The sequence below is a fragment of the Chenopodium quinoa genome, unplaced genomic scaffold, assembly GCF_001683475.1.
Source record: "Chenopodium quinoa cultivar QQ74 unplaced genomic scaffold, ASM168347v1, whole genome shotgun sequence".
Lineage (NCBI taxonomy): Eukaryota > Viridiplantae > Streptophyta > Magnoliopsida > Caryophyllales > Amaranthaceae > Chenopodium > Chenopodium quinoa.
In genome coordinates, this window is record NW_018742418.1 from 5,222,933 (window position 1) to 5,247,704 (window position 24,772).

The 24,772-nt window shown below is 34.6% G+C and overlaps 2 protein-coding genes across 3 annotated transcripts; one reads left to right on the plus strand and one right to left on the minus strand.

Moving 5' to 3' along the window:
- Window positions 1-403: 403 nt before the first annotated feature.
- Window positions 404-16,688, minus strand: LOC110710856 (endoplasmic reticulum metallopeptidase 1-like). Of its 2 annotated transcripts, XM_021889197.1 has the most exons (21): window positions 15,992-16,688; window positions 15,817-15,902; window positions 12,717-12,818; window positions 12,526-12,632; window positions 12,326-12,426; window positions 11,903-11,990; window positions 9,603-9,691; window positions 9,162-9,301; window positions 8,887-9,055; window positions 8,621-8,756; window positions 8,425-8,521; window positions 6,746-6,875; window positions 5,746-5,805; window positions 5,522-5,634; window positions 5,295-5,419; window positions 4,238-4,462; window positions 3,902-4,050; window positions 2,693-2,856; window positions 1,917-1,999; window positions 1,742-1,827; window positions 404-1,013 (listed from the first exon to the last, which is right to left on the minus strand). In XM_021889197.1, the coding sequence occupies exons 1-21, from the start codon at window positions 16,205-16,207 to the stop codon at window positions 870-872; spliced, it is 2,610 nt and encodes an 869-aa protein (XP_021744889.1). In that variant the 5' UTR covers window positions 16,208-16,688; the 3' UTR covers window positions 404-869. The 2 variants fall into 2 exon arrangements, with proteins under 2 accessions (XP_021744889.1, XP_021744896.1); XM_021889204.1 differs by lacking the exons at window positions 12,526-12,632; window positions 15,817-15,902; window positions 15,992-16,688 and having other exon boundaries at window positions 12,717-12,813.
- Window positions 16,689-18,724: 2,036 nt separating this feature from the next.
- On the plus strand, window positions 18,725-22,958 carry LOC110710871 (probable arabinosyltransferase ARAD1). Its single transcript, XM_021889216.1, has 4 exons — window positions 18,725-19,901; window positions 21,123-21,419; window positions 21,515-21,610; window positions 22,262-22,958. Exons 1-4 carry the CDS (start codon window positions 19,344-19,346, stop codon window positions 22,685-22,687), a joined length of 1,377 nt encoding a protein of 458 aa, XP_021744908.1. The 5' UTR covers window positions 18,725-19,343; the 3' UTR covers window positions 22,688-22,958.
- The last annotated feature ends 1,814 nt before the right edge of the window (window positions 22,959-24,772 follow it).

The window sequence follows — 24,772 nt, forward strand, 5'->3', positions numbered from 1 at the left end:
GAAAAGGAAGGGGGAAAGAAGAAGGATGAGTTTTCCTTCTAAATCTCTCCATTTATTAGATGGATCATTTTCTTAAAATTTAGTCCCTCCATTTCTCTTCCCTCCAATTCCCTTCATCCCTAATTTTTTATCCAAATGAAAGAAACTCCCTCCCTCCATTTCCCTTCTCTTCCTTTGCCTCCATTTCCTTCAATCCAAACACATTGTAAATTCTAAGAAAATAATCCCTCCAACAATGGAGAGATTTAAAAGGAAAACTCTCCATTCTTCCTTCCCCTTCCTTTCCCTTCCCTCCCCTTTACCTCCCTCCCCTTCTTTTCCTTCCCTTAACTTTACCCAAACAAATAGAAAATGAAAATACCATTCGATAAGCTTCTACAAATGTTGGATGGTTTGAGACCTATTACGCTCAATAGGAACATGCCTTTATTATATCTTGATAAAAAGTACATGTATTGTACATTTGTATACACGGAGTATCAGATACCATACAGTGAAATTTATGAGGAAAAAGAGGTAGTATATAAAAGCATTGGCAACTTTGAAGATGTAGCATAAGTTTAGTTTTATTTTTGTGCCATCGATAAATTAAATTTAGTCACTACTAAAAGAAACGAAACTATTTCTACAATGTGGGGCAAAGCTGACTGGCCTTGACAAATAGAACACCATGAGATGCAGGATGCCGTTGCAACTGTTTCTTGGTGGAGACATTTTTAAGCCAACGCCGTCCCCTGCAGTCTTGACAAGAATTGCAAAATAAGTAAAACGTCTCTGAGAACAGCCAAAGCTTCGACATGGCTATTGTTACACATGACAGGCTGCAAAAAAATGTGAGCCTCCATTCATGTGCTGCCCCAAGTTATGATCTATATTGTATAACTGGACATAAAACTCGTATAAGCGACTATGTCTATCCATTCTGGGAAACGGTGTTTCATATCCTTGGCTGACTCCAACAAATGTTGGTCCAGGGCAGCAACTTCTACTCTTAGAGGTTCTGAACTATTAGCCTGCAACATAACACTTCAGTGATCAGGAAGAAGAACCCTTACTTTCACAGTATACAAGTTTCTAATGAAAATATGGGCATGTACAAAGATAATAGTGTGATTAGAGGCTGGTTCCACACATATATAATAGGAAACACGATGTCAATGTTCATACTGCCAAACACAGTAAGAGATGGGAAGTGAAAATAAAGATTTGGCATAATATATGGTAGCTTATACAGAGCTCCCCAATAGGTGGAAAAGTGAAAGCAACCAGCACGTAAACAAAAAAATTTCAATCAAAAATGGACTGAATGATTTCTAGCACAATATTGTAAAAACTAAATTACAGTTGCAAGTGAGAAATATCAAAATCAATAATGGCTTGTTCTAGTTCAGAAACAGGAAATAAATAACAACTAAAGATGGCATGATTCATTGCTGTATAATTGTGTAACGGACACAATCTCAAATATTTACCGTACATCAACACATCTACACGACTACACTCAATAAAAAATGAGAGATTATATACAGGATTTGGATTAAGATAGATGTAGAATTTCAAGTTAAAATCAGAGGCTTGGCACTGAAGAGCATCACATCTATATTACAAAGATTCTTTCTATTCAAACAGTATAGACAAGAACTTAGGAAAAGTGTTCTAGATTTCACCAGTCCTCACTATTGAATACGGTAGTCCAATGGAGAAAGTGATACTAACATATACGCAAGATCTAGGACTTTACCTCCAACCAGAAGGCCCACTTCTCATAGCTAGCACCACTAAGTCTGCATATGTATGAAGGAGGACCACCATCAATTGTTTCCGGAGCTGCAGATCAATAATAGTGGAACACACAAGTGTTACAACAAACTTCTTAAAAAGAATTACAAGAGACAAAATGCATCAGCAACAAGTACCTGGTAATGTCCTGTCAGCAAATGACCAACCAGATAATGGACCAGTAACATTGAGGACAGTAACCCATACCTCTTTCAGAGATCTGGAAAAGAGAGGAAGTCATTAGCTTTTACATCAGCACAGGAATGAGAAATATATCAGAACTCTTAGTATGTCAGAATCAATAACTCTAAACTTGCCCCACAAGCCACCCCTCAGCCCATTGAAAGAGCTAATATCACATTAAATTAAAGAATGAACTCAACGTCTTTGCTACCATACTATCTCGACGAACATGTTTCATACTTAAATGGCTAAATTTTCCATGCCATGCATTTAATAAGTGCGACCAAATTGCAGACTCTTTAATTTGGAGAAAAGGAATTTTAAAAAATCAATAATAAATGCTATCTTTTTTTATTTTTTATTTTATTTTTTATCAGTGAACATTAATGTATGATGCTACATCAGAAAATGATGACAGAGCCATGTATACCCAGCTTTGAAATGATGGATGACTTGTTGGTTGTTTTCGGTCAGCTTAAGTAAACCATTTTTATTACTACCTTTTGCAAAGACCGCTTATATGCTTCTCAATATACAAACAGTTGGGTACAAAGCAATTGTTTTAATATGCTTCAAGATAGTTGAAACCTCAGTATTGCACACCAATAATACAAAAAGGGTTTATATATTTTTGTTTTTATATGAAAAATTATGCAGGCATCAGCAAAACTTAATTCTAGTAGATGATTCAAAGTTGAGCAGCCTAGCATAGTAGCACTCAGTCACTCACCCTAAATATAGTTCAAGGTGAACTTTGCGAATACCAGCATCAGAAATCTCTTCCCTCTCAATAGTTGACAGATAAGGAAAAGAACTATACTTCTCCAAGATTTCTTCATGTCTGACTGGGAACTTCAAGCTTCTTGAGAGCAAATTTGATACTGGAAAAAGTGCCTGTGAATAAACAGCAAGATTCATGACATGAAGATAATAGGATGTATAGTATAGGAAGAGTAAGACATAAGGCCATTCATAAATGGTGTTCAAACTTAAAAAGCTCAACTAAGCTAACAGAGAGATTTCACCAGAGTACCATAGAATACTGAATGAAAGACACTTGAGTTTCACTCCTGAAATGAGAAGGCCCAGCAGGAAAGAGGACGAGGGGGGGGGGGATTGGTGGAGGTTGATGCTTTATTAATTAAATCTATAAATATTCCCAAAAGCTTGCACATTTAGTACCACATCAGCAAGAAATAAAAGTGCTTACTACATACTACTAAAGCAGAAACCACTAAGTCAGGTTTTCGTTCCTAAAATTCTCTCCTTAACACATTAAGCTAGACTAAATAAATGATTGCCTTGAAAATTGTAAGCACGGGTCTTATTGAACAATAATTAATCATCAAAAAAGTAATTTCTGATGGAAGCATTTATTGAATAATGTCTTGGAATTTACTTTAGTACTCCCTCCGTCCCTAAATAAAGTTCCCATTTGACTTATTTGGGTCAAACTTTGAGAACTTTGACCATAAAATCCCGTTAATTTATAAGAGATTATATGTTCATGTGGGATTTTGTTGGATTCGTCACATTGTATACTTTATTAATATCAAGTTTTTATAATTTTTACGCATAAGAAAGCAGTACGTTTTAAGACACGTCTTGGAGACCGTAAAAAGTCAAACAGGAACTATATTGGGGATTATTGAATAATGTCTTGGAATTTACATATAGTACATTATTATAACACGCATATAGTTAACCAATGTCTTTTTCATACATATAGTACATTATTATAATAAATTAAAAGCCTGAGTGGTTTGGGGATTACCTAGTTACTTGTGTATTGACAAATATGCAATTGGTATTATTGGTGAATACAGCAGCAAATACATCCAAAACAATGGAGACAAGCATCTGAGGAATTATCCAAACTAGGGCCCAAAACACGAATGCTCAAATAACAAAACAGTACAATATATCTATAAACACTTACAAGCCATCTATCTCTCATGGTTTGGAAAGAATATTCTGAACCAATTTGAGGATGTTCTGACGCCTCCTGAGCATACTTGAAAAGAAAAGACAGAGAATTTGAATCTACAACACTAAATACATAGCTCGAGTCCAAAACCTGCATTGAATCTGTTGGAAGCAAACAAACTTCAGAACTGAATTACCTAGCTTTAGCCAACCATCATTCTGTGATTCAATGGCTTTTTAAGTTTACAGTGCCTTTTTTTTTCCCCAACTGACACTTTCATAAAAAGGACAGAAACACTAAAATACAATAGAGCATATATTTTGTCACAATTCCAGTCTGTTAAAATACCTGCGGTTAAAATCGTATGCTGCATTACAACTCTTTTAGGCGCATCCACACTGTAAGGAAAGAACCCTGATGAAATAGCCAGGGCAAGCACAGTAAGCTGCAGCAAGGCCTTCATTATTGAGGATCGGCCTAACCAGTCACCGATAATAGGGAGCAATGGACCCACACACCAACCAATTACAACACCAATCATTGCTGCCACTAAAATGTCCGGCACATAGTATCCTGCCACCAAAGTAACAATAATTTGGATTTTTTAGGACATATATAAGGTTTAATTAAAAAAAAAACTACTGTACTTATTTTATAAATAATTAGCATATTTATCCCTCCTCCCCATTCCAAACATGGCAAGCCTAACCTTTCTGATAGAAGCAAATTCTGTCTGGCACTAAATTACAAAATTATGGAAACCTCTCTCTCTCTCTGATGTATGCATATTCTACTTTTAAGGCAATTGTAGATTCTACAACATACTTATAGAGTTACAGCTATTGGTCCTACATAGTAAGCAAATCATCATATCTACCTTTGGACATCATCCAACTGCTTCTACCCTGGCATCCTTCCCAAATTTCAGCAAGGAGATGCAGGAATCAATTCTCATGATTCACAATATTGGGGCTTCTCTCTTATCCCCCCTCTAAGCTACCAACTTAAGTCCTTACCTCTTAGAATAATTCAATATCTTCAGATTGCAGCTACCCACCCCAAGTCGAGGTAGGACTTAAAAGTTAGAATGCAATCTTGAGTATTCTACTGCTATTAACCAAAACCTTCCAGTACAGAGGTTGGGAATTTTCTAGGTGTTAATTTTGTAACTATCTCTCAAAGTCCAATCAGATACTAATATGAGACCACCAACCACTTGGATATAAAATCATACTTACCCCAAGTGTAATTAAAACTTAGATCCCACTCTTAAGTATTCTACTTCTATGAACCAAAACTTTCTAGTACAAAGGCTGGCTAGCTGTTAATTTCTGAATGTTCTCTCAAAATCCAATCAGACACCAATATGGGACCAACTGACCAATTAATATCAAATCATACTCACCATATGGTGGTGGAATAGAGCCCATCATTCCCATCTTCTCGATCAGAAATTGTGTAATAAACCCACCAAAGTAGACCGAATATGTTAAACATGGCAACAAAGGAAGCATATAGACCACCACTGACCTAAAACAAATTCATCAAAATATCACGGCAATTATCATGAAATGGTTGAAAAGGTGAAAGCTGTGTTTATATGTATTAAAACTTCAAAGAAAGCACATCAACCTCAATGAATGCTCACGATAGGAGAAAAATTGAGTAGATATCCAAGCTAACAACATGGACATTGACGTGAAAAAGGTTAAGGAGCCCCCACTAAGACCAGCAAGAGTATAAACCTGCAAGACTGTAAGGTGAGCAAATTCATAATTTTCAAGTAAAATAAAATCATTGGAATGGTATTTCCTTATTTAAATCAAGGATCAGAAATCGTGATTGCTGGAGCATACCATAGTTAACAGAGCATAAAAACCAAACGCTCCATAAAAACCTGCTTCCTTAGTTCGTGCCTGCAGCAATTAATGCTCAATTTAAGAGAACTGAACTCATATTTTGGTAGCATAACAATAAACACAGGTTGAGTCCATTCTCAAAATGTGCATAGCAAAATACAGCAAACTGCTTTAAAAATATTGTCTGCCAGGAAATTTCCTGGTTAAAAGTTACTGAATACCAGAAGAAATTGAGCAGATAGTCAACAATAAATGGGACATGACCTTACTAAAGTGTCTTGAAGCAGCACTTGCAATTTTATGACAATAAATAAATAAATAAAATAAAATAAAGATACACATGTTCCCCAATTTAAGATAGACAATTTGGAATTGTTTCAGAAACTTTTCTTTTAGTACATAATGTCTGGGGCCAGGTCATGTTCAGACTGCATCTCGTATACGGTGGGCAATTGGCATGATTTGTACTGCCATGCACAAATATTTTTGTAATAAAACTCCATCAGATTCAGGGACAATGCATCTTATCAATAATGCAAAGTGTGCTGTCCTTCACAACATCATAGTTCACACTTCAAATCATGCAACAGACATTCATTTATAAAACAAAGTAAACAAATACAGGAGCAAGATTAGGTATTCAACCTTGCACAACAACAAAAATCACAAAATATATTGGATTTGTGAAGGTGGTTCAACTTGGAAGAATGCTAGACTGGGAAAATTAGAAGGCAAGTGTTGAAAGACTAAAGTTGATTTTCAGGCTAAATCTAGGGACTAGATGAGATGATACATACACCAAAAGAAGGGAAAACACGAACAATTGGGTCAAAGCACCAGCACTACCTCGTCTATCCTCCCCCACCCCCACCGGAAAACACGAACAATTGGGTCAAAGCACCAGCACTACCTCGTCTATCCTCCCCACCCCCACCCCCCCACCCCCCACCCTCTCTTGAAATAAAGGAAATGAAAAAAATGGAAGTTATAGGAGCACCTCTCTTGACATTTTCTGAGCTGACATCTCTTCAGAAAGATAAAAGCATCTCCACACATATCTTGGTACAAACAGACCAACAACAGAACATGGGACGAACATCATGAAAGCCAGATACGGATTAGCAAACCTGTAAAGTACATAGTTAATAAACCATGAAACTGGGGAATAAAGAAAATTACAGATGATGAAACATGTTATCATGCAAGTCAAGATCAAGTACCAGTCTCATCGAATCAAAAAACTCAACCTGAATACTAGATTATGACGACTTAAAAGCCAACACATAGTCTCCAATTTCTCCATTTTCATACTATGCAGTAGTCATTAGGTCTTATAGGAGACAAAAAATAATTAAAATTAAATTAAAATAAAAAACTGAAACAAATACAGAGGGCCAAATGTTGCTCAGACTAGGATTGAGGTATCGTGTCCGACACAGTGTCGGATCCTCTTACACTCTAGATTTAATAAAATTTCATACAAGGCCACTACATATTCGGGTTTCGTGTTGTGTCAAAGTATCAGAGTCTAGGGGTAATAATCGAGTTGAGCAGCTCGTGAGCAACTCAGACTCGACTCGGTCAAAACTCGGCTCGAGTTGGCTCGACTCGAGATGTTAACAAGCACGAGTTGAGCAAGCTCTAACTTGACTCGATAAGCTCATGAGCAACTCGATAATATATTTTATTAATATAAAATTTACAAACAAAGTTATTGTCATGAATAATTTTGACACTTAGTAAGAGTTAATTTATATTATCAAAAAAGAAAGAGTAAATCTTTAATAATAAATAAAAGAAAACTATATAAAGTAAACAAAAACAATAAAGGCCTATAATTTTAGAAGGGCCAAAACTTTAACGAACAGATCGCAAGCTATTCGACTCTACTCGAAACTTTAACGAGCACGAGTCGAGCAGGTTTTATTGGCTCGAAACTTTAACGAGCACGAGTTGAGCACATGAAAAAAGTTTTTGAGTCGAGTCGAGCACCCCTTAGCTCGTGATCGACTCGCTCGATTAGCACCCCTATATCAGAGGATCTGACACGCGACATACAATGTACAACAGGATGTCAAAGTAACATATTAGAGGGCTTTTAAAGGCCCTTGTTAGATACACATCCAGCAATTCATAAGATCCTAAGTCCCCACTCAACTTGATAAACTTAGAAAGAAGAACAGAAAACAATAATTACACACCATACAAAATTTAGTCCAAAATGAAGTGTCTAAGTGTCATACCCATGTCCAAGTGTCAAGTACCCGACAAAGGTACTTGTAGAGAAATGAAGAGTCGGAGTAATATAGCAATTACCAGTCTACCAGTGGCTTCCCACCCTTTAATATTCCCTACAATCCAATCCAACACTGATCTAAATTATTTACTTGATTCTGAATAATCTATGGGATCTTCTCCACAATCATCATATGATAACAGCTTAATAGAGTAATATACTGGATTTTTAAATACAAACAGGCAAGAAAAACTTGTGTACTATCAAATGCAAGTCCCAAGAAGCAACTATTGTTGATTAGTTACAATTCCCCACATACACTAAAAGGAGAATCCACAAAGTTTATTTAGGGGGGGAGCTGGTCAATGCAAAAAATTAACATAGATCTCACATTCAATTAATTATTCTTTTGATAACATTAATAGGTCATGACCTCCTACCAGTTCATTGCATGATTAGAGAAAAGCAGTCTAAAAACTGCAAATACCATTGGAACCATAATTGCCATTAATATCGCAATGAAGTGTTGCAACATCCCTGCAAAATATAGGCAGAAACAATCAAATCAAAATCATCAAAAGTATGACTATAGCTAAGACAGATTTTGAACCTGGTAAAAAAGAAACAGTAAAATACCTTTCAAGAAGTCAAAGTAAGTTTTCAAACAAGAACGCAGTTCAAAATTTGCCAAATGCAAGATGATTGGTGCAACAAGAAAGACAAATACTGGAAGAGAGTGGAAAACTGCAGCAACACTTTTTGAATAATAGACCTGAAAAATAATTGGTAACAAAGCATGGAGTCATTTGTCAGAAAGAACCATTGGTCATGCATTCTCATGCTAGTGGTATATGCAGGTCTCAATGAAAAGAAAAGAAAAGAAAAATCTCTTAAATTCATACCATGAACCATGTCATGTAATCAAAGAAAATTGCCCGTTCACCATCATCAGTTCCTTGAGCAGCAGATTCAAAATACTGGCGTTCACTAGAATTCCTTAACATAAAGGAACTAGCAAAGGCCCTGACTACACTATAAAGATTGTCTCCACGCGCTTGGATGCTTCCAGGTCTAATTGCAGAAAGTTATAGAAGTAAGTGGCAACATCCAAGCTAATTTAAATTCAGTGTCACAACAAAAGGAAATATGTACCAAAGTAGCAAATTCTAATTCATACAATAGTCTTTCAAGTGTATCAGAGGAAGTGTGATAAAAGTAACCACCAAGGAGAAAGATTATGTCAAGTCCAGGAATATTCCCATAATCTTGGGCAAATATTCTGTAATCTGTGTCGCCAGGAATTATCCTAAATACATCCTGCAATATAAACATGTTTCAAGAGCCATTTCAAATTAACATGAACACAAGTACAGTTTTAAAATTTAACAATAAAAGGAGCAAGAGAGGTTTTAGTAATATAAGTGTTATACAGATCATGATTAATCGTGTAGGTTAACACTGAGGCTGCATAACCATTAACCAAATTATGTTTAGTGTCAATTTAGAAAAAACACAGATCAATCCAACCGACAGAAAAGCTATCCATAGCAAAGTCGCACCAAATAACGATAACATGCATCAAGTATTAAATTTAAGTTACATAAACAAGTCTTTGTACCTGGGCACTGCTCAAGGCCATAGGATATACAGCTGACTGAGCGTACACACGAGAAGCCCAAGATCCAGGTCCAGATTGGCAAACTACATCTGTACATGGAGAAGAACATTGTAATTCACAGGAAAGGAGAGAATATAAAGGAAAGAAGATTGTAACTCATACTGTTAATACATCAACAACACGATTTTCAGTGATTTATAATGTGGAAGAATCTTGGAAGACTGAGAACAACATATTATTAGAATCTCATCAGAATAATGCAAAGATATACTTCCTCCGTTCCCTAAATACTGCAACATGGGGATGGGACACGGATTTAAGAATAGAGAGGAATAAAGATAAGGACCCGTGTGATGAGGAGAGAAAAAACATGTGCAAATAAGGAAACGTTGCAATATTTGTGAAACTTCCTAAAGTGGTAATTGTTGCAATATTTGTGGAACGGAGGAAGTAGATGATAATGCATCACAATCACCATATGACATATTCACATCCACCACAAGTAAGAAATCCATGCCTGTCGTATGCATGTAGCCTGCGGGTGTGACCATATTTGCTGACTTCCCACAGGTTACCCATGCCTACCTTGAATGATCATCTCAGTGTACTTCACTCACAAACATACGTTTGGCATTGAGGAAGGAGGAGAGGGCATAGCAAACACACTAATAACTAAGTGAGTTCATCATAAAACTTACAACCTCAGTCCCATAGTAAAGTATACTTGGAAAACATGAAGTAGAACAGAGATATAGCAGAAGAAAATATATAGAGGGGGGATGATTGTGGAGCCCAACTTCAGAGAGAACATAGAGAGGAAAAGCTTAAAGTTAGATTGTATTAAGCGACATCCATTCTTGGTTGATGTATTGTTTAATTAGGGTTGACGGATATATATCCTAACAACCACAACTACACAAGTGTGGTTTCTTTTTTACTCATGTCTTATCTAGGGGTGATAATCGAGTTGAGTGGCTCGTGAGCAGCTCGGACTCAACTCGGTCAAAACTCGGCTCGAGTTGGCTTGACTCAAATTCGACTCGACTCGAGATGTTAACGAGCACGAGTTGAGCAAGCTCTAACTCGACTCGATAAGCTCGTGAGTAACTCGATAATATATTTTATTAATATAAAATTTACAAACAAAATTATTACCATGAATAAATTTGACACTTAAAAAGAGTTAATTTATATTATCAAAAAAGAAAGAGTAAATCTTTAATAATAAATAAAAGAAAACTATATAAAGTGAACAAAAACAATAAAGGCCTATAATTTTAGAAGGGCCAAAACTTTAACGAGCAAATCGTAAGCTATTCAACTCGACTCGAAACTTTAACGAGCACGAGTCGAGCAGGTTTTAATGGCTCGAAACTTTATCGAGCACGAGTTGAGCACATGAAAAAAGTTTTTGAGTCGAGTTGAGCACCCCTTAGCTCGTGATCGACTCACTCGATTAGCACCCCTAGTCCTATCTATTGTAGCATCAATAATGGGATGCCACTTGTTCCAATCGCGTGATGAAATCTGGCACACTAAAACAACTCAATCGAATCAGTATTTATCTTGGTTAGGGTTAAGCATACTCCAAAAAGAATCCCCATATTAGAGCAAAAAAATTTCTCTCTCTAAAAATCGCTTTGCCCACAGAAAAAGTGTCAACTTAAGCATTGTAAAGAAGAGTACCCCACCCAATGATACTATTGACGTGTAGACGTGTAGTCTCTCTAATTATACTTCCAAAAAAGCATCCATCCCACAACACTACCAATGATCCATTTTATCAAACTCATACTTGTTCTAAATGGAAAAGGCATAAAGAGAACATTAATATAGAATCAACGAAATAACCTTTAATCTTCCAAATTCCAATCCCAAGGCAGCTCATATGGCTCATCGTAGAATAAGTATATGATATTAGGTGATGGCTATAATGACCCAAATGTAACACAAAATCATCCATGATTCAGTTACATTGTTATTGTGGTTTTAAAAGATACTTCTTCTGTTCCAAATTCCAGTTTATACATACCTTATTTGGCTGTCTCAAAATGAAGTTTGCGTAGGTTTATGATGAGCTTTAATTTTTACTTTTCATAGAAGTTGGGCCTCAAACCCAACCAAGTGTCCACATGACCCACTCATTCATTATTTTTTTTCTTTTAACTGGAGAATTTTTGTACAACTAATAAACCAAACACCTACTAACACAATGAGAAAAGTAAATATATAAATAAAATAAACAAACACTTACACCTTAGCTTTTAACTCATATCAAAAAGTAGAGTTGACAATCATACCAGGACCACCATTTCCCGATGCTTCCATGTTTATAAAAGCTCCAATAGTGTCACGCCATTTGTGAGTGGTGATGAAACCATGTGAACCCTGACAAATTTTAGACAAATTAAATCGAATGAAACTTTCATATTTAGATGGGATAAATACCAAAAAAAAAAAAAAAAAAAAAAAAAAAGAGTTATTGAAATAGAAATTAGTGCTTTTCTTGAGAAAGTAAAAAAACAAAATGTCGAATTCTACTTCATAAGTAACCCTAAATTGTTTATGATAAATGAAATAAATTGCATTAATATGATGTTTACCACTTAAATACTTAATAGTTTATTACAAATATGACACTTCATATCAAACTTATAAGATAGACAACGACATATACACCCATGGATAAATGAAAAGCCATTTGGAGTTCAAAACATACTTACCAACATGAAAAGTTCTTCGGCTCCGTTGAAAAGAAATATGATTGGCCGAGGGGATATCCAATCTGAATCAACTATAAGTCTTGCTAATTCCAACATAGATGCTGCAGATTACAATAATTAAAGTTATGTTTGAAAGCTCAATAGGTCAATATTCATCCAGTTAAAATTTATTAATATACTTTTGCTCCTAATATACATACCAACACAAGAACCACAATCAGCAGCCCCAGGGGAGTTAAGAGCACTATCAAAATGACCATTTACTAAAACTGAAGCATCAACTTCCGTTGTATTCACTGATGATATTCTATTACCAGATAGAGGGAAGCATTACAAACTTGAACCACATGACCTAAACGATAAAATTGCAAACTAAGAGCACTGATTATACCTCATGAGAACATTGGTGTGGGCTCTATAAGCCAAAGATATGCTGTGACCTAAAAACATCATGTTAAAAGTCCCATTAACCACATTTTCCTCAACCTCAATCCTGCAATTAACATGTTCCTTTTGTCAGAAAAATCGAAAATCACAAAGAAAAAAAATTTACAAATATAAATTCTTAATTATTATAAATTTATAAGTGATTACTTTGAACTTAAAATACCAAAGAAAAACACAATGCTTCATTGGATTTAGACTCATTATGAGCAAAGGTGGAAAGAAATAGAGTGGGTTAATTGGCAAGGCTAAATTGACATCACTTCTCCTAAGACCCAACCAAAGGAAAAGTTGCAATGCCATTGGTTAGGAAAAGAAAGAGTCTAAGAACAACTCGGTAAGTGCTCCATTTTTCAATGAATCGTGAGCTGATGCAAGGTCATGACAATAATTTCATATAATTAATAAGACTATTGTTTCCTTTCATGATTAAGGTCAAAGTACATTTAAAAAATAAAAAATAAAACACACACACACACACACACATTTTAGATTATAGGGTACGGGATGGAGTAACAAAAGATCTCTAACTAAGAAGAAAGACTATAAAGGAAAGAGAAAGATAACTCTTAACTCCTTCACACATTAAAGCAACATTTTTGTTCATTCTCAAGGTTGTGATAAGTTCTACTTTACTTTTCATTATTCCTAATTTCAAAGATAGTAAGCTATTACCACTCTCTCTAGAGGCTGCCAGTTAATCTTCGTGATAAACAAATTTCGTTTATCACGGAGTAAAACCGCTACCTCAAGTAGCGGTTTTGAGCTTAGGTAGCAATTTTGGTATAAACTGCTACTTAGGGAAAACCACTACCTCAAGTAGGCAAAACCGCTACCTCAAGTAGCGATTTTACTCATTTTCACCACAAAAATTACACTTTTGTCCTCGTGATAAAAAAATTTGTTTATCACGGAGATAAACTTGTATTTCCTCCTCTCTCTGATCAAGAAAATTAGATGCTTCATCCAATTTTTTATATGCTAAAAGAGCATGCATGCTAATAGAATTATTAACAAATATTCCTTGTAACCCACAAAAAACTTCTCATTTCTCCTCAAATCCTTGTCCCATAAAAATCTCCTTATTTCTCCTCAAATCCTTGTAACACAAATGATGTTTTAATTTTCCTCCAAATTCTTTTTTGTTATTCCTCTCTCTACTCTCTTAATTGAAAAACAATAAACAACATTAGCTACCTATTCAACAAAACCCCACCACTAATACTCTACTAAAACTTTGTGCGTAAGAGAATTTAGAAGCTTTTTACATGGTGGAGGAGTATCACTCACTTTTTCTTTATGAGTTAACGCTAAAATTTTAAAATTATCCTTCCCTAACCCAACATTCTTTCTTCTCTACAATTATCTCTCTATTTTACTATGATCAATTTCTTTGATTATTTTATATTTAACATCTATTCTTATACTTCATGCTCAAAATCTAAGGTCATGTTTGGAAAATAGCTGAAATTTTGATCATGTTAGTTGATTTTGCCTAGCTGATTATATAAAAGTGTTTCGTAAATAACTAATTGCTTAAAGGCATTTGAATATGCAAAATGACCAACAAGGACATTGACATATTTTATTGTGAATGATTAGTTATTGTTAAAAAGATAGTTATTGTTAAAAAGATCGGTGTGTTGTAGGATTTTTATGGATTAAAAATGTATTAAAATGAAACTATTAAAAAGGTATTTATAGAGACTTAAAAATTGTAAACGAATTCTAAAGTTACAATTTTACATGATATGTGCCATACAATTAGGAGTATATGATTATGAATATGAAATTTGTATATTATACATGTGTATATAGATTATTATTATTATTATTATTATTATTATTATTATTATTATTATTATTATTATTATTATTATTATTATTATAGCTACTTATTATTTAATTGATGATGTTGTGCGATCATTTTTTATATGAACAATTGCTATAGTAGCATAATTCACTAAATATGAAATAAAACTAGTGAGCAAAGATAAATACTCAACATAAAGGAAATTGAAGAGAAATTACCTTCTAATTGAAGAAAAAGTTAAAAATTTGTTAAAATGAACTTTGTAGGTAGTTATAGTAGGGTTTTGTGTTAAATGAGGGCATAATTGTCATTTCACCTTAAATTACTTGAATCTTATGAAAAATCTGCCGAAGCAATTTATTGGAAATACACTTATTGAGTCGAATCAGCTTAAAACCAGTTGACTACCAAACACCCCAATTAGCTTATTGTATTTGTCAATCAACTAAAATTGGTTAAATTCTCCAATTTTGCCACCAATAAATTACAATATTTCTTCCGCCAAACACTCTCTAAGAATATTTTAAAACAAAAGGAGTTTCAATATTATGTACTACATAGTTTATAGGATATACTTAAAATTACAATATTTCTTCCAATTCTTTTCATTATTCAAGTGTATCATTTTGAGTTGTGTCTTTTTCAAGACCAACACTCTTCATAAGCTCCCTCTGTTTTTTATTTTTATTTTTTTTTTAATGCATCACTTTAGCTTGCAGATTACCTGAGGCACAACTTTGACCATCAATAATTTTAATTAAATATTAGTAAAAAAAATATATATATATATATATTTTATAAAAGTAGACATTGCAACTAATTCAACAACATATTATATGATAATATTTATTTGTCATTTATTAGTTAAAAAAATTAAGTCAAAGCTAATCTATAAATAGTGTAAAATCCCAAGTGATGCATTTAAAAAAAAAAAAAAAACTAAAGAAGTACCATCTTAGACTTAATTTATATTAGTAGTATAAAATAAGTGCAGAGTAAATGTTATTAGGTATAATGTATATGTTGACAATCTTTGACACAATGCTTATTTTCATAATATCAAGTTCTTATAACTTTGTCAGCAAACCAATTCAATGTATGTAGGCCATAGTCAACCAAACAAAAAAAGAATAATCAATACCCACAAAGAACAAGCAATAAATCCATCCACTTCTTTACACCAAAAATCATGATTAAAAACCCATCAACAAAAATGCAATCAAATAAAACCAACCTCAAATTCGAATTCGCTCGATTTTTCAACAAATTCAATTGCTCTTTAATATAATCAGCAGCTTGCTTTAAACCTGGGCGCCCTTCCTACCAATCACAAAATCACCAAAAAAAACAAAAAATTAAATCTAGAAAATTAAAAAAATTAAATATGAAATCAATCGCAAAACCCTAACCTGGCGGCCACCGATATCTTCAGACAATACACGAAGATGCTGAAGAGCTCTAGCTTCGGAGAACTGATTAAGAGGTGCGTTAATGGCGAGAGGTGTGATAAACTTCATATGAAGAACAGAGTATACTAATACAGACATTAATCCATACAAAATTGTTAATGAAATCAGTAATTTGAATGCGGAGATATCTCCAGATTTCAGTCTGAAAATCGCCATTGGTGGAATGATGAAGAATTGCAGACAATTTGTGAAGATTTAAGGAAGATAAAGTAAACCCTAGGAAATTTGGGATTGATAAATAGGTGGGAAATTTTGAAAATTTGGAGGTTTCTACCTAAGTGATGATGATTGTTGATTGATGACTGATGAGCAGTTACAGACTTACAGTTAGTGTGTTTTTCATTATTTGTGTTTTTTATGTTTTTTTGGTGGATTAGTCTTAAATTAAATCAAAAATCCTAATCAAACTGTCATATAGTCAAATAAGACCAAATAATACGGAGCATTGTCTTCATTCTCGGATGTTTGTATAATCCCTCTTTTCAGCCATACAAAATAAATATTTTTTGCATAATTCAACTAACCTATGTTAGTGATTCATACGGATAGTGTAAAGCATTAAATTGACGATTTAATCTACAAAATCGATATCGCCTGGGTCACACCCATCACAAGTGTCCACTTTACAAGTCTAAGAAGGTTCTACTTCAAAATGAGAGGAGTAGTCCCTTAGTCTTTGATACGATTTTCTCTTTTTTCAATGTGGGATACACATCCTAATATTCTTCTTCACTTTTATACCCTTTCAATGTAGGACAAAGTTTTCACTCACATGTAGGTTTTCTCATGAGCTCAACACATCCCCTCACATGTGAATTGTCCATAATATTGGCCTAGATCACAACACAGCCCAACTTGGACTCTGATGCCATGTAAAGTTTTGATAAGGGCTAAAAGCTTGCCCACCAATTCATTCTTGAGCATATAAATAACGTACAAGATCTCTAGGATATATACACAAATATAAGCAATATCAATCATATCCTATAATTAGGTAACTACCTAAAATATAAGATAAGCAAAGCAAATAATATCTTAACAAATCCCAACAATATCAGTTATTAAATTGTCGATAAAAAGATATGAAATTATCAATTAAAGTAATTAATTTGTATACATATTACCTCCGTTTCAAATTATTTTTCAAATTGTTACAAATAATTTGAAACGGAGCTAGTAAAAAATATACTCATAGTTACATGGGTACTTTATCTTTTTGATGAAAGTGGTATTCGAATACAGAGTATCAACTTTTTACAATATATAGTTATTGATAATTAAAGATACTATTGATTAAAATTCTAACAATTTTGGCATACGTGTCCAATTAAATTATGGCATTTATTTTGAAACAAATAGAGTAATAACCCTATTTCTTTTTGTTTATTTGTTTTTTTTTTGTTTTTTTTTTGAGCAATTCTTTTTGTTTGCTTGTGTTGCACACTTTTTTAATGCAATATTATAATTAATATATCCATTGCAAAATATTTCGCTCACTCATCATACCACCGGTGGTGCCTTTTGCAACTTAGAATAATAAGTTTTTTTAAATTACCTATTACAAACTCTCAACCAAAACCCCTTAATACCCACCATTTTCCAAATATTTCTCTAATAAAACTTAAATCATCTAATAATTTTTGAATTATCTACAAAAGAGGTCATTATATCAGAAATTGAGATGTCGATATAGCCATTAAATTGCTTATGTAATTCATTAAATTGACGATTTAATCTACAAATTTGTTGATCTAAGCAATTGAACTATCTATATCAGTTATTAAATTGTTGATAAAAAGATATGAAATTATCAATTTAAGTAATTAATTTGTATACAAAAGCTACTAAATTATTGCAATTAGCAACTAGAGTCACGGACTCACGGTGAGTCTGATCTCACATAAACTTTTCAAATACAAACCTTAGTCCCTTGAAATTTTGTAGTAAGACCTCAAATTTCCGATGCATTAGTCCATTTGACACTCCATCTTAAGTGAAAACATAGGGGAATTTCCTTAATCTATATGGATTTGAAACTTGTAAGAACTATAGATTTTAAGTCAAAAGATTTTAATAGACCTAAAACATGACATGTTGACTATTTTACTATCTTTGAATTTATGTAACCTTCCTCCATGAACCCACCACAATGTTGCATGAGAATGACATGACATGATTAATCATTTATAGTTATGGTATATTAGGTATGTTCTTAATGTGTTGTATGCTATAATAGATGTCACAAACACTCACAATAATAGTTACTCAGTATTTTGCTTGATCTAATTTACTTCGTACATTTTAACATGACTTTATAACCTTATGCTTTGGTGAAAGAATTTACATTGTTAAGTGAGAACACTGACATGTATCATGCTCAACACTTATATATTGTCACATTAAGACGCACCCTCGATATGATAAGAACACAACTACCTTGTACTACATATAATCAAGTGGAGTGCTTCTATATTCCATTGTTATTTGGATGAAATCTCGATGAACTCATGTACTTCGTATTGTTTTCAATGATTTGAAATCTCACTATCACTGGCTAAGCACTACTCGTAAAAGGCTACAAACTAAAAGTTTAAAATATATGGAGTACACACTAAGCACATGTCTTGTCTCATGATATCCTAGGAAATTTACAAATAGACTAGTTATAGGATTAAGGTCATATGCCTCAAGTTCTCATGGGTCTCATTTTATAGCCAAAACCATCCCTAGTCCCTCTAGTCCAAGACTCCAAGCAACTCTTTCCATCTCAAGATCACAAAAGCCTTTACAGCCCATACAATTGTTCAAGTCCAAGTATCAAACCCACAAGCTATTGCCTATTAGGAGTAAACTTCAAGAAACATCTGATGAATTTAAGCATCTAATCTAATCCAATCAAACCCAACCTAAAACCAGCTTTACAAAAACTTCACTCAACCACTTTACCATTTTTTGATTAAAAAAACCAGATTCAGCAGCATCTGCACTACGGAGTACTAAATTACTAATTCCAGTAGTTTACAACTGATAAATCTTTTATCTTTATATTTTTCCTTCTCCTCAAACATCGTTCACATTCCATCTGACAAAATTCACCCTTTTTTTTCATTTTCTGAATTTCTTTCCATTTTCATAGTTTTAAATTATTAAAAGTTTAAAACTCATCCACGTCTAAAATTCACCAATCCCACAACTTTTTTTTCCACCCAATCTGAAAAACCCATCAAAATTTTCCCAAAATTATGATCACCCACTTCACAAAACCACACAATTAAACAAACCCAGAAAAATTATGAGCAATTGTGAAAAACAAATGTACAAAAAAGCAGGATTAACACTTGCATTTTTCATAATTCTTACAATTACATACCTTTTTTTGATCGGAACCCTTGATCTAAGAGGGTCTTACTTCACCCCATTTCTCCAATCTTTGCCGACTGAAGCACCTAACTATGTCCCACCTTGCCGGAGTTTATCTCCGTTGAGAGTTTACATGTATGATCTTCCGCAAAGATTCAATGTTGGGATGCTCCGGCGCCGGAGCTCCGATGAAACTCCGGTGACGGTGGAGACGCTGCCGCCGTGGCCGGCGGTTTCTGGGTTGAGAAGACAGCATAGTGTAGAGTATTGGATGATGGCTTCTTTGCTTGTTAAAGGGGAGGAGAGAGAAAATGAGGGTGAAGGTGGAAATGGGGTTTGGGTTGGGGAGGAGAGAGAAAGTGAAGTTGTGAGAGTATTGGATCCAGAAATGGCGGATGTGTTCTTTGTGCCGTTTTTCTCATCTTTGAGTTTTAATGTTTATGGGCATAATATGACTGATCCTAGTACTGAACGTGATAAGCAGCTGCAGGTAAAATTATACTCTTGCTCACTTGTTAATATTGGGTTTTTGAATCTTATGTTTAATGTGTAATTGGTGTATTTGAAGTCGCAAAGGGTAATGATGTAGACGAGATTCGATCCCGGGTTTTGTATAGTTTAATCTTGAGTGTTTGTGTATGTTTAAGAGTATAATTTAGTATAATTGGGTACTGTATAAGTATTGTCTTGGTTATAGTGGTTGATATTGGTGACAGGAGTTGATGTTGATGTTTAAGAGTAAAATTTAGTATAATTGGGGTTGTGTATACGAATTATCTTAGTTGATATTGGCGATAGTAGTTGATGCTGTATGTTTCAGATTAAACTTAGTATAATTGGGTAGTGTAGAAGTATTGTCTAGGTTAATATTGGTGATAGTAGTTGAAGTTTAGTTTAGAGTGAAATTTATGATTTATCGGATTTGGAATTGACTGTGGCAGTGGTTGTTCTCTAAATTTGATTGTGGAATGAATTGGATCCTTTTTCACCTATCTTCAATGATAATATTGTTTGTAAAAGTTTGCCTGGGAGTTGGGATGATTTGAATGTTTTTTGCAGTTTCTAAGAAGATATATTGTGGACTTGAACTGCTGTAAACCTATATTGGTGATTTGATTTGTTTAGCTTCAAAATTTGAACCCTCCCTCCCCCCCCCCCCCCCTCCCCCCCCCCCCTATTGAAGTGAGGGGCCATAACGAAGGAGTGTGGCTTAGTTATTTAGTGATTGGGAGGTTTCTTGATAGTTCTACCTAGAATATTAGACAATTGATAATCTCTGTCAGTACTCTTTATGGTGGGTTTTCCAGTCGACTTGGTTTGTTTTGGTAAGGGGAAATAATTTTATGACTTCAAAGCTTGAACTATTATTTTGACCTGTAGAACTACTTGAATCCGTTTGTCCATTTGGGTGCCTGGTGGTGACATACTGTTTGGATAGTGTTAATCAATTGTCTTAATTCTTCTCCTGTCACACGAGTTAATGCTTAAATCTTCCAATCTCTTTTTGACCGCACAGAAGCCTCTTCCAGTACATTGTTAACTACTTAACCACTTGCACCTTTGAAGTGTTAAAATTGTGGATTAAGCTGTTCCTAATTCCACGAGAATACTAGTGAACAGCAGGAATTCTCCTGTTATCTGACTATTTATCTTTTATCTAGATCCTAATGTTTTCTATAAAGTGTTTATTAAGTTGCACTCTTGGTTTTAGGTTGATATATTGAAATATTTGAGGGAGTCTAAGTACTGGCAAAGGTCAGAAGGCCGTGATCATGTCATTCCTATGCATCACCCAAATGCATTTAGGTTTCTTCGGGAGCAAGTGAATGCATCGATTCTCATTGTGGCAGATTTTGGCCGTTACTCGAAGAGCATGTCAAATTTAAAGAAAGATGTTGTTGCCCCATACGTCCATGTTGTGGATTCATATACTGATGATGACACCCCCAATCCCTTCAAATCTCGCACCACCCTGTTGTATTTTCGTGGCAGGACTGTGAGGAAAGATGTAAGTTCAACCTTCAGGGCAGTGTTTCATCATTCTTGTAAAAATCTTTTGTTGGTTGAATGTATTTGCTAATAGGTAGCTTTTGCTATGTTCAGGAAGGTGTGGTTCGTGCTAAATTGCAAAAGCTTCTGGAAGGTTATGATGATGTCCACTTTGAAAGGAGCTTTGCCTCAGAAGAAAGCATAAGACTGGTATGTCATTTCAGTTACTTTCACTCTGAATATCTGAATGTAAACAATTGTAAGGTGAAAACAATGGTTGTGAATTGTGATGGATGTTGATTTGCTGAAGTACTCCTTAAAAAGTAAAATTATGTGAATTTAGGAATCCTTAATTTTTGAATGATACTCAACTGTGGTTCCTCATAGTTGTTCCCTTGATACCCGTCACTGATCCTCATTCTCCATGTGCCACCAGAAGTGAAACAACAGTGACTCAGTGAGAACCAGGAAGTGTAGACGTGTATACTTTAATCCCTGACCAATCTAAACCAGAAGTTAGACTGTTTCTGAAAGTTATTATGAAAAAGAAGCCCACTTTCATAACTAAAAGGTAGGAAATAGCCATTGAAAAATGGTTAGACAAACAAGTCTAGATGCACAGTTAGGGGCTTAGGGCAACAGCGTAGATGGGCAGTTCACAGCAAAATGAGCAACTATCATATCAAGGATAGATGCAATTCCTTTTTCTTTGCCCCGGCTTTACCCTAAACAGATTCTCTTTTCCTTTATGTTTTTAGGGGAGGGGTGTGAAATGGAGTGAACAGTGAAATTGCCGCTGGTTAAATTATTATCTACTTGGACTAGTAGCTTTATTGTAACTAATGCATCTCGTTCTGACAGTCCACGCAGGGGATGCGAAAATCAAAGTTCTGTCTACACCCGGCAGGAGATACCCCTTCCTCATGCCGACTATTTGATGCTATTGTCAGCCACTGCGTACCAGTCATTGTTAGCGACCAGATTGAGCTTCCCTATGAAGATGAACTTGATTATTCTGAGTTTTCTCTCTTCTTTTCAACCACCGAGGCAATAGAACCTGGTTATATGATTGAGAAGCTTCGCCAGTTCCCAGAGGAAAAGTGGCTAAAAATGTGGAACAAACTAAAGAACATTTCCCACCACTACGAGTTTCAATACCCCCCAAAGAATGGCGATGCAGTCAATATGCTATGGAGGCAGGTTAGGCATAAGCTCCCTTTCGCTAAGCTTACTGCTCATAGAACTCGAAGGTTAAAAATTCCTGATTGGTGGGGAAGGAGAAGGTAGCCGGTGTGTACTTTGTACCTAACTGTACTTATTTTTGTGTGTACAGTTTCATATTTACAGTTTGAACTTTCCCAAAGAAGGGGAATTATAGGTTATTCACTTATTCATACATGTTTTTTGATCCTGTGACATCCAATCTGATCCATTTGTTTCATTGTTTGCATTCTCTTTGTTGCATTATTTTAAGCTGCATTATGTTGGCACATCCTTTATTAAATCACCTGAGGTATAATCCAGGCTGTGATGTATGACTTTTGGTGCATTATTTGAACCGACAGTACCATATATCCAGGATCACCTTTTCATATTTTCATTGGATCGAGCGATCGGCGTGTTGTTAATCATGTATATGCTGTGGCATGTCTGTTCTTGTCTAATCTACTACTGAAAGTATACCTGCAAGGTTGCAATGTGACAGTAAAACAAAGATATGCAAAGTATCTAACAGCTTGGCTTTCTTCATTTAAAATTAAACATTTGAGATACTGAGTAATAATCATCATTCATGTATTTTGTGAGATTGGAGGTGAAGGATGTACCAAAAAGCGTAAATCAAGTAGGCGTCAATGTTAGAGCTCCCACCTCTCAACCTCGTTTCCCTGTGAGTCTTAGGCCAATCGGCTTGTGTTTCGTTCTGGATAAAATACCCAGTTACTAGTCACTAGCTTCCTTCCCCGGGCTGTGTTTTTCGGATAAAAGTGCATTTGTATTAATTCAATTTTTTATGGTTTATTACTTTATTACAGTACGATCGATTTTGTTCATTAGACAATCAAGGCTCAATGTAGTTATAGTATGTCTACCTGAAACCTGACTACACTTGGACAGGGCAAGCTGAGTGTTAGGCCAAGACCCCCCAATCATTTACGGCGGCTAGTTCAAGTTCCATCACTTCAATGCCCCCGCTTGGGTTACAAGCCCACGCTACTAGGCTCAGCTAACAAGTTTAGAATTATGAAAATATATTAGTCGTGCATCTTACGTACTAAACTTAATGTGGGATACTAGGATGCCAGATGAAAGTCATTTTGCTCTTTTACAATTCTCTTAAAAGTGATCGATGCCAATCAAGTGAAATTGAGGGGCTATAAACAAATTATGCGAGTTACAAATTAAAATTCGTGCAGAAAGGAATGTACTTCTTAATATGCATTAGGCTCCCACAAGGCCATAACTTCGCTATCAACCATAACCAAAACAATATAAAAGCCAAAACCATCAATTAAAAAATAGTCGTAGATGTAATAATTTACTCTGTAAGTCATTTTTTTCTCTCTAAACTATTGCAACTAGTCCAATATTCTCTTCGTCTAGTTCATAACAGTTTGCTGCTAAGCCAAAAGGCCAGCTAAATACATTTGTATTTTCTAATTGATCAATAATGTTATACAAATATTAATAAGTTATCCATACTCATCACCTAATTTAGCTATAGAAACATTTTCTACTCTTTACCAGCTCTATGACTCTATGTGATGAAAATATTCGCGGTTTATAAGTCAAAGTCAACACAACGTTACACATAAAAACACTAAATTTTTATGTACCTGTCTCGAAGAGAATCAAATAAACTACAGTACTTAAAGACAACTAGTAGACTAGTATCATAACTTAGCAAATTAGTGACATTACACAAAATTAACCCAGCAGCAATGGATTTGGAGAAAATCAAGGAGAAGACTATTCTCTGCAGTAAAGCCCTTGAAGAGGTTAGTTATTCTTAACCAATGTCGTCATGTAATGAGTACTACCCTCTTCCGAATCCAGTTATTACAGTACTAGTTGATATCAACGTGACAATTAATTTGGATAAGGCACGGCGCAGAATTGTTTGACTTTTAAATACTTATCATCTTTGTAGTTAAATTGAGAAAATACATGATATGATTTGTTATGAATTTTGGTGACAGTACATTTTGGATACCAGTGCTTACCCCAATGAGCATGAGCAGCTGAAGGAGCTTAGAGATGCCACTGTACAGAAATACAAACATTTGTAATCTCCTCTTTTTTTCTCTATAATTTAGAGTACATAATTTATAGGCTTATAGCTTTATACTTCTTTATGTAGATATATTATCTTCT

Excerpts from the sequence above, each read along its gene's own strand:
- LOC110710856 (XM_021889197.1), bottom strand. The coding sequence starts at position 16,207 with ATGGCGATTTTCAGACTGAAATCTGGAGATATCTCCGCATTCAAATTA. Across the intron at positions 8,757-8,886 it reads ATTACATGACATGGTTCATG|GTCTATTATTCAAAAAGTGT; the intron begins GTATGAATTTAA and ends ATTATTTTTCAG. Across the intron at positions 5,635-5,745 it reads TTTATGCTCTGTTAACTATG|GTTTATACTCTTGCTGGTCT; the intron begins GTATGCTCCAGC and ends ACAGTCTTGCAG.
- LOC110710871 (XM_021889216.1), top strand. The coding sequence starts at position 19,344 with ATGAGCAATTGTGAAAAACAAATGTACAAAAAAGCAGGATTAACACTT. Across the intron at positions 19,902-21,122 it reads AACGTGATAAGCAGCTGCAG|GTTGATATATTGAAATATTT; the intron begins GTAAAATTATAC and ends TCTTGGTTTTAG. Across the intron at positions 21,611-22,261 it reads CAGAAGAAAGCATAAGACTG|TCCACGCAGGGGATGCGAAA; the intron begins GTATGTCATTTC and ends TCGTTCTGACAG.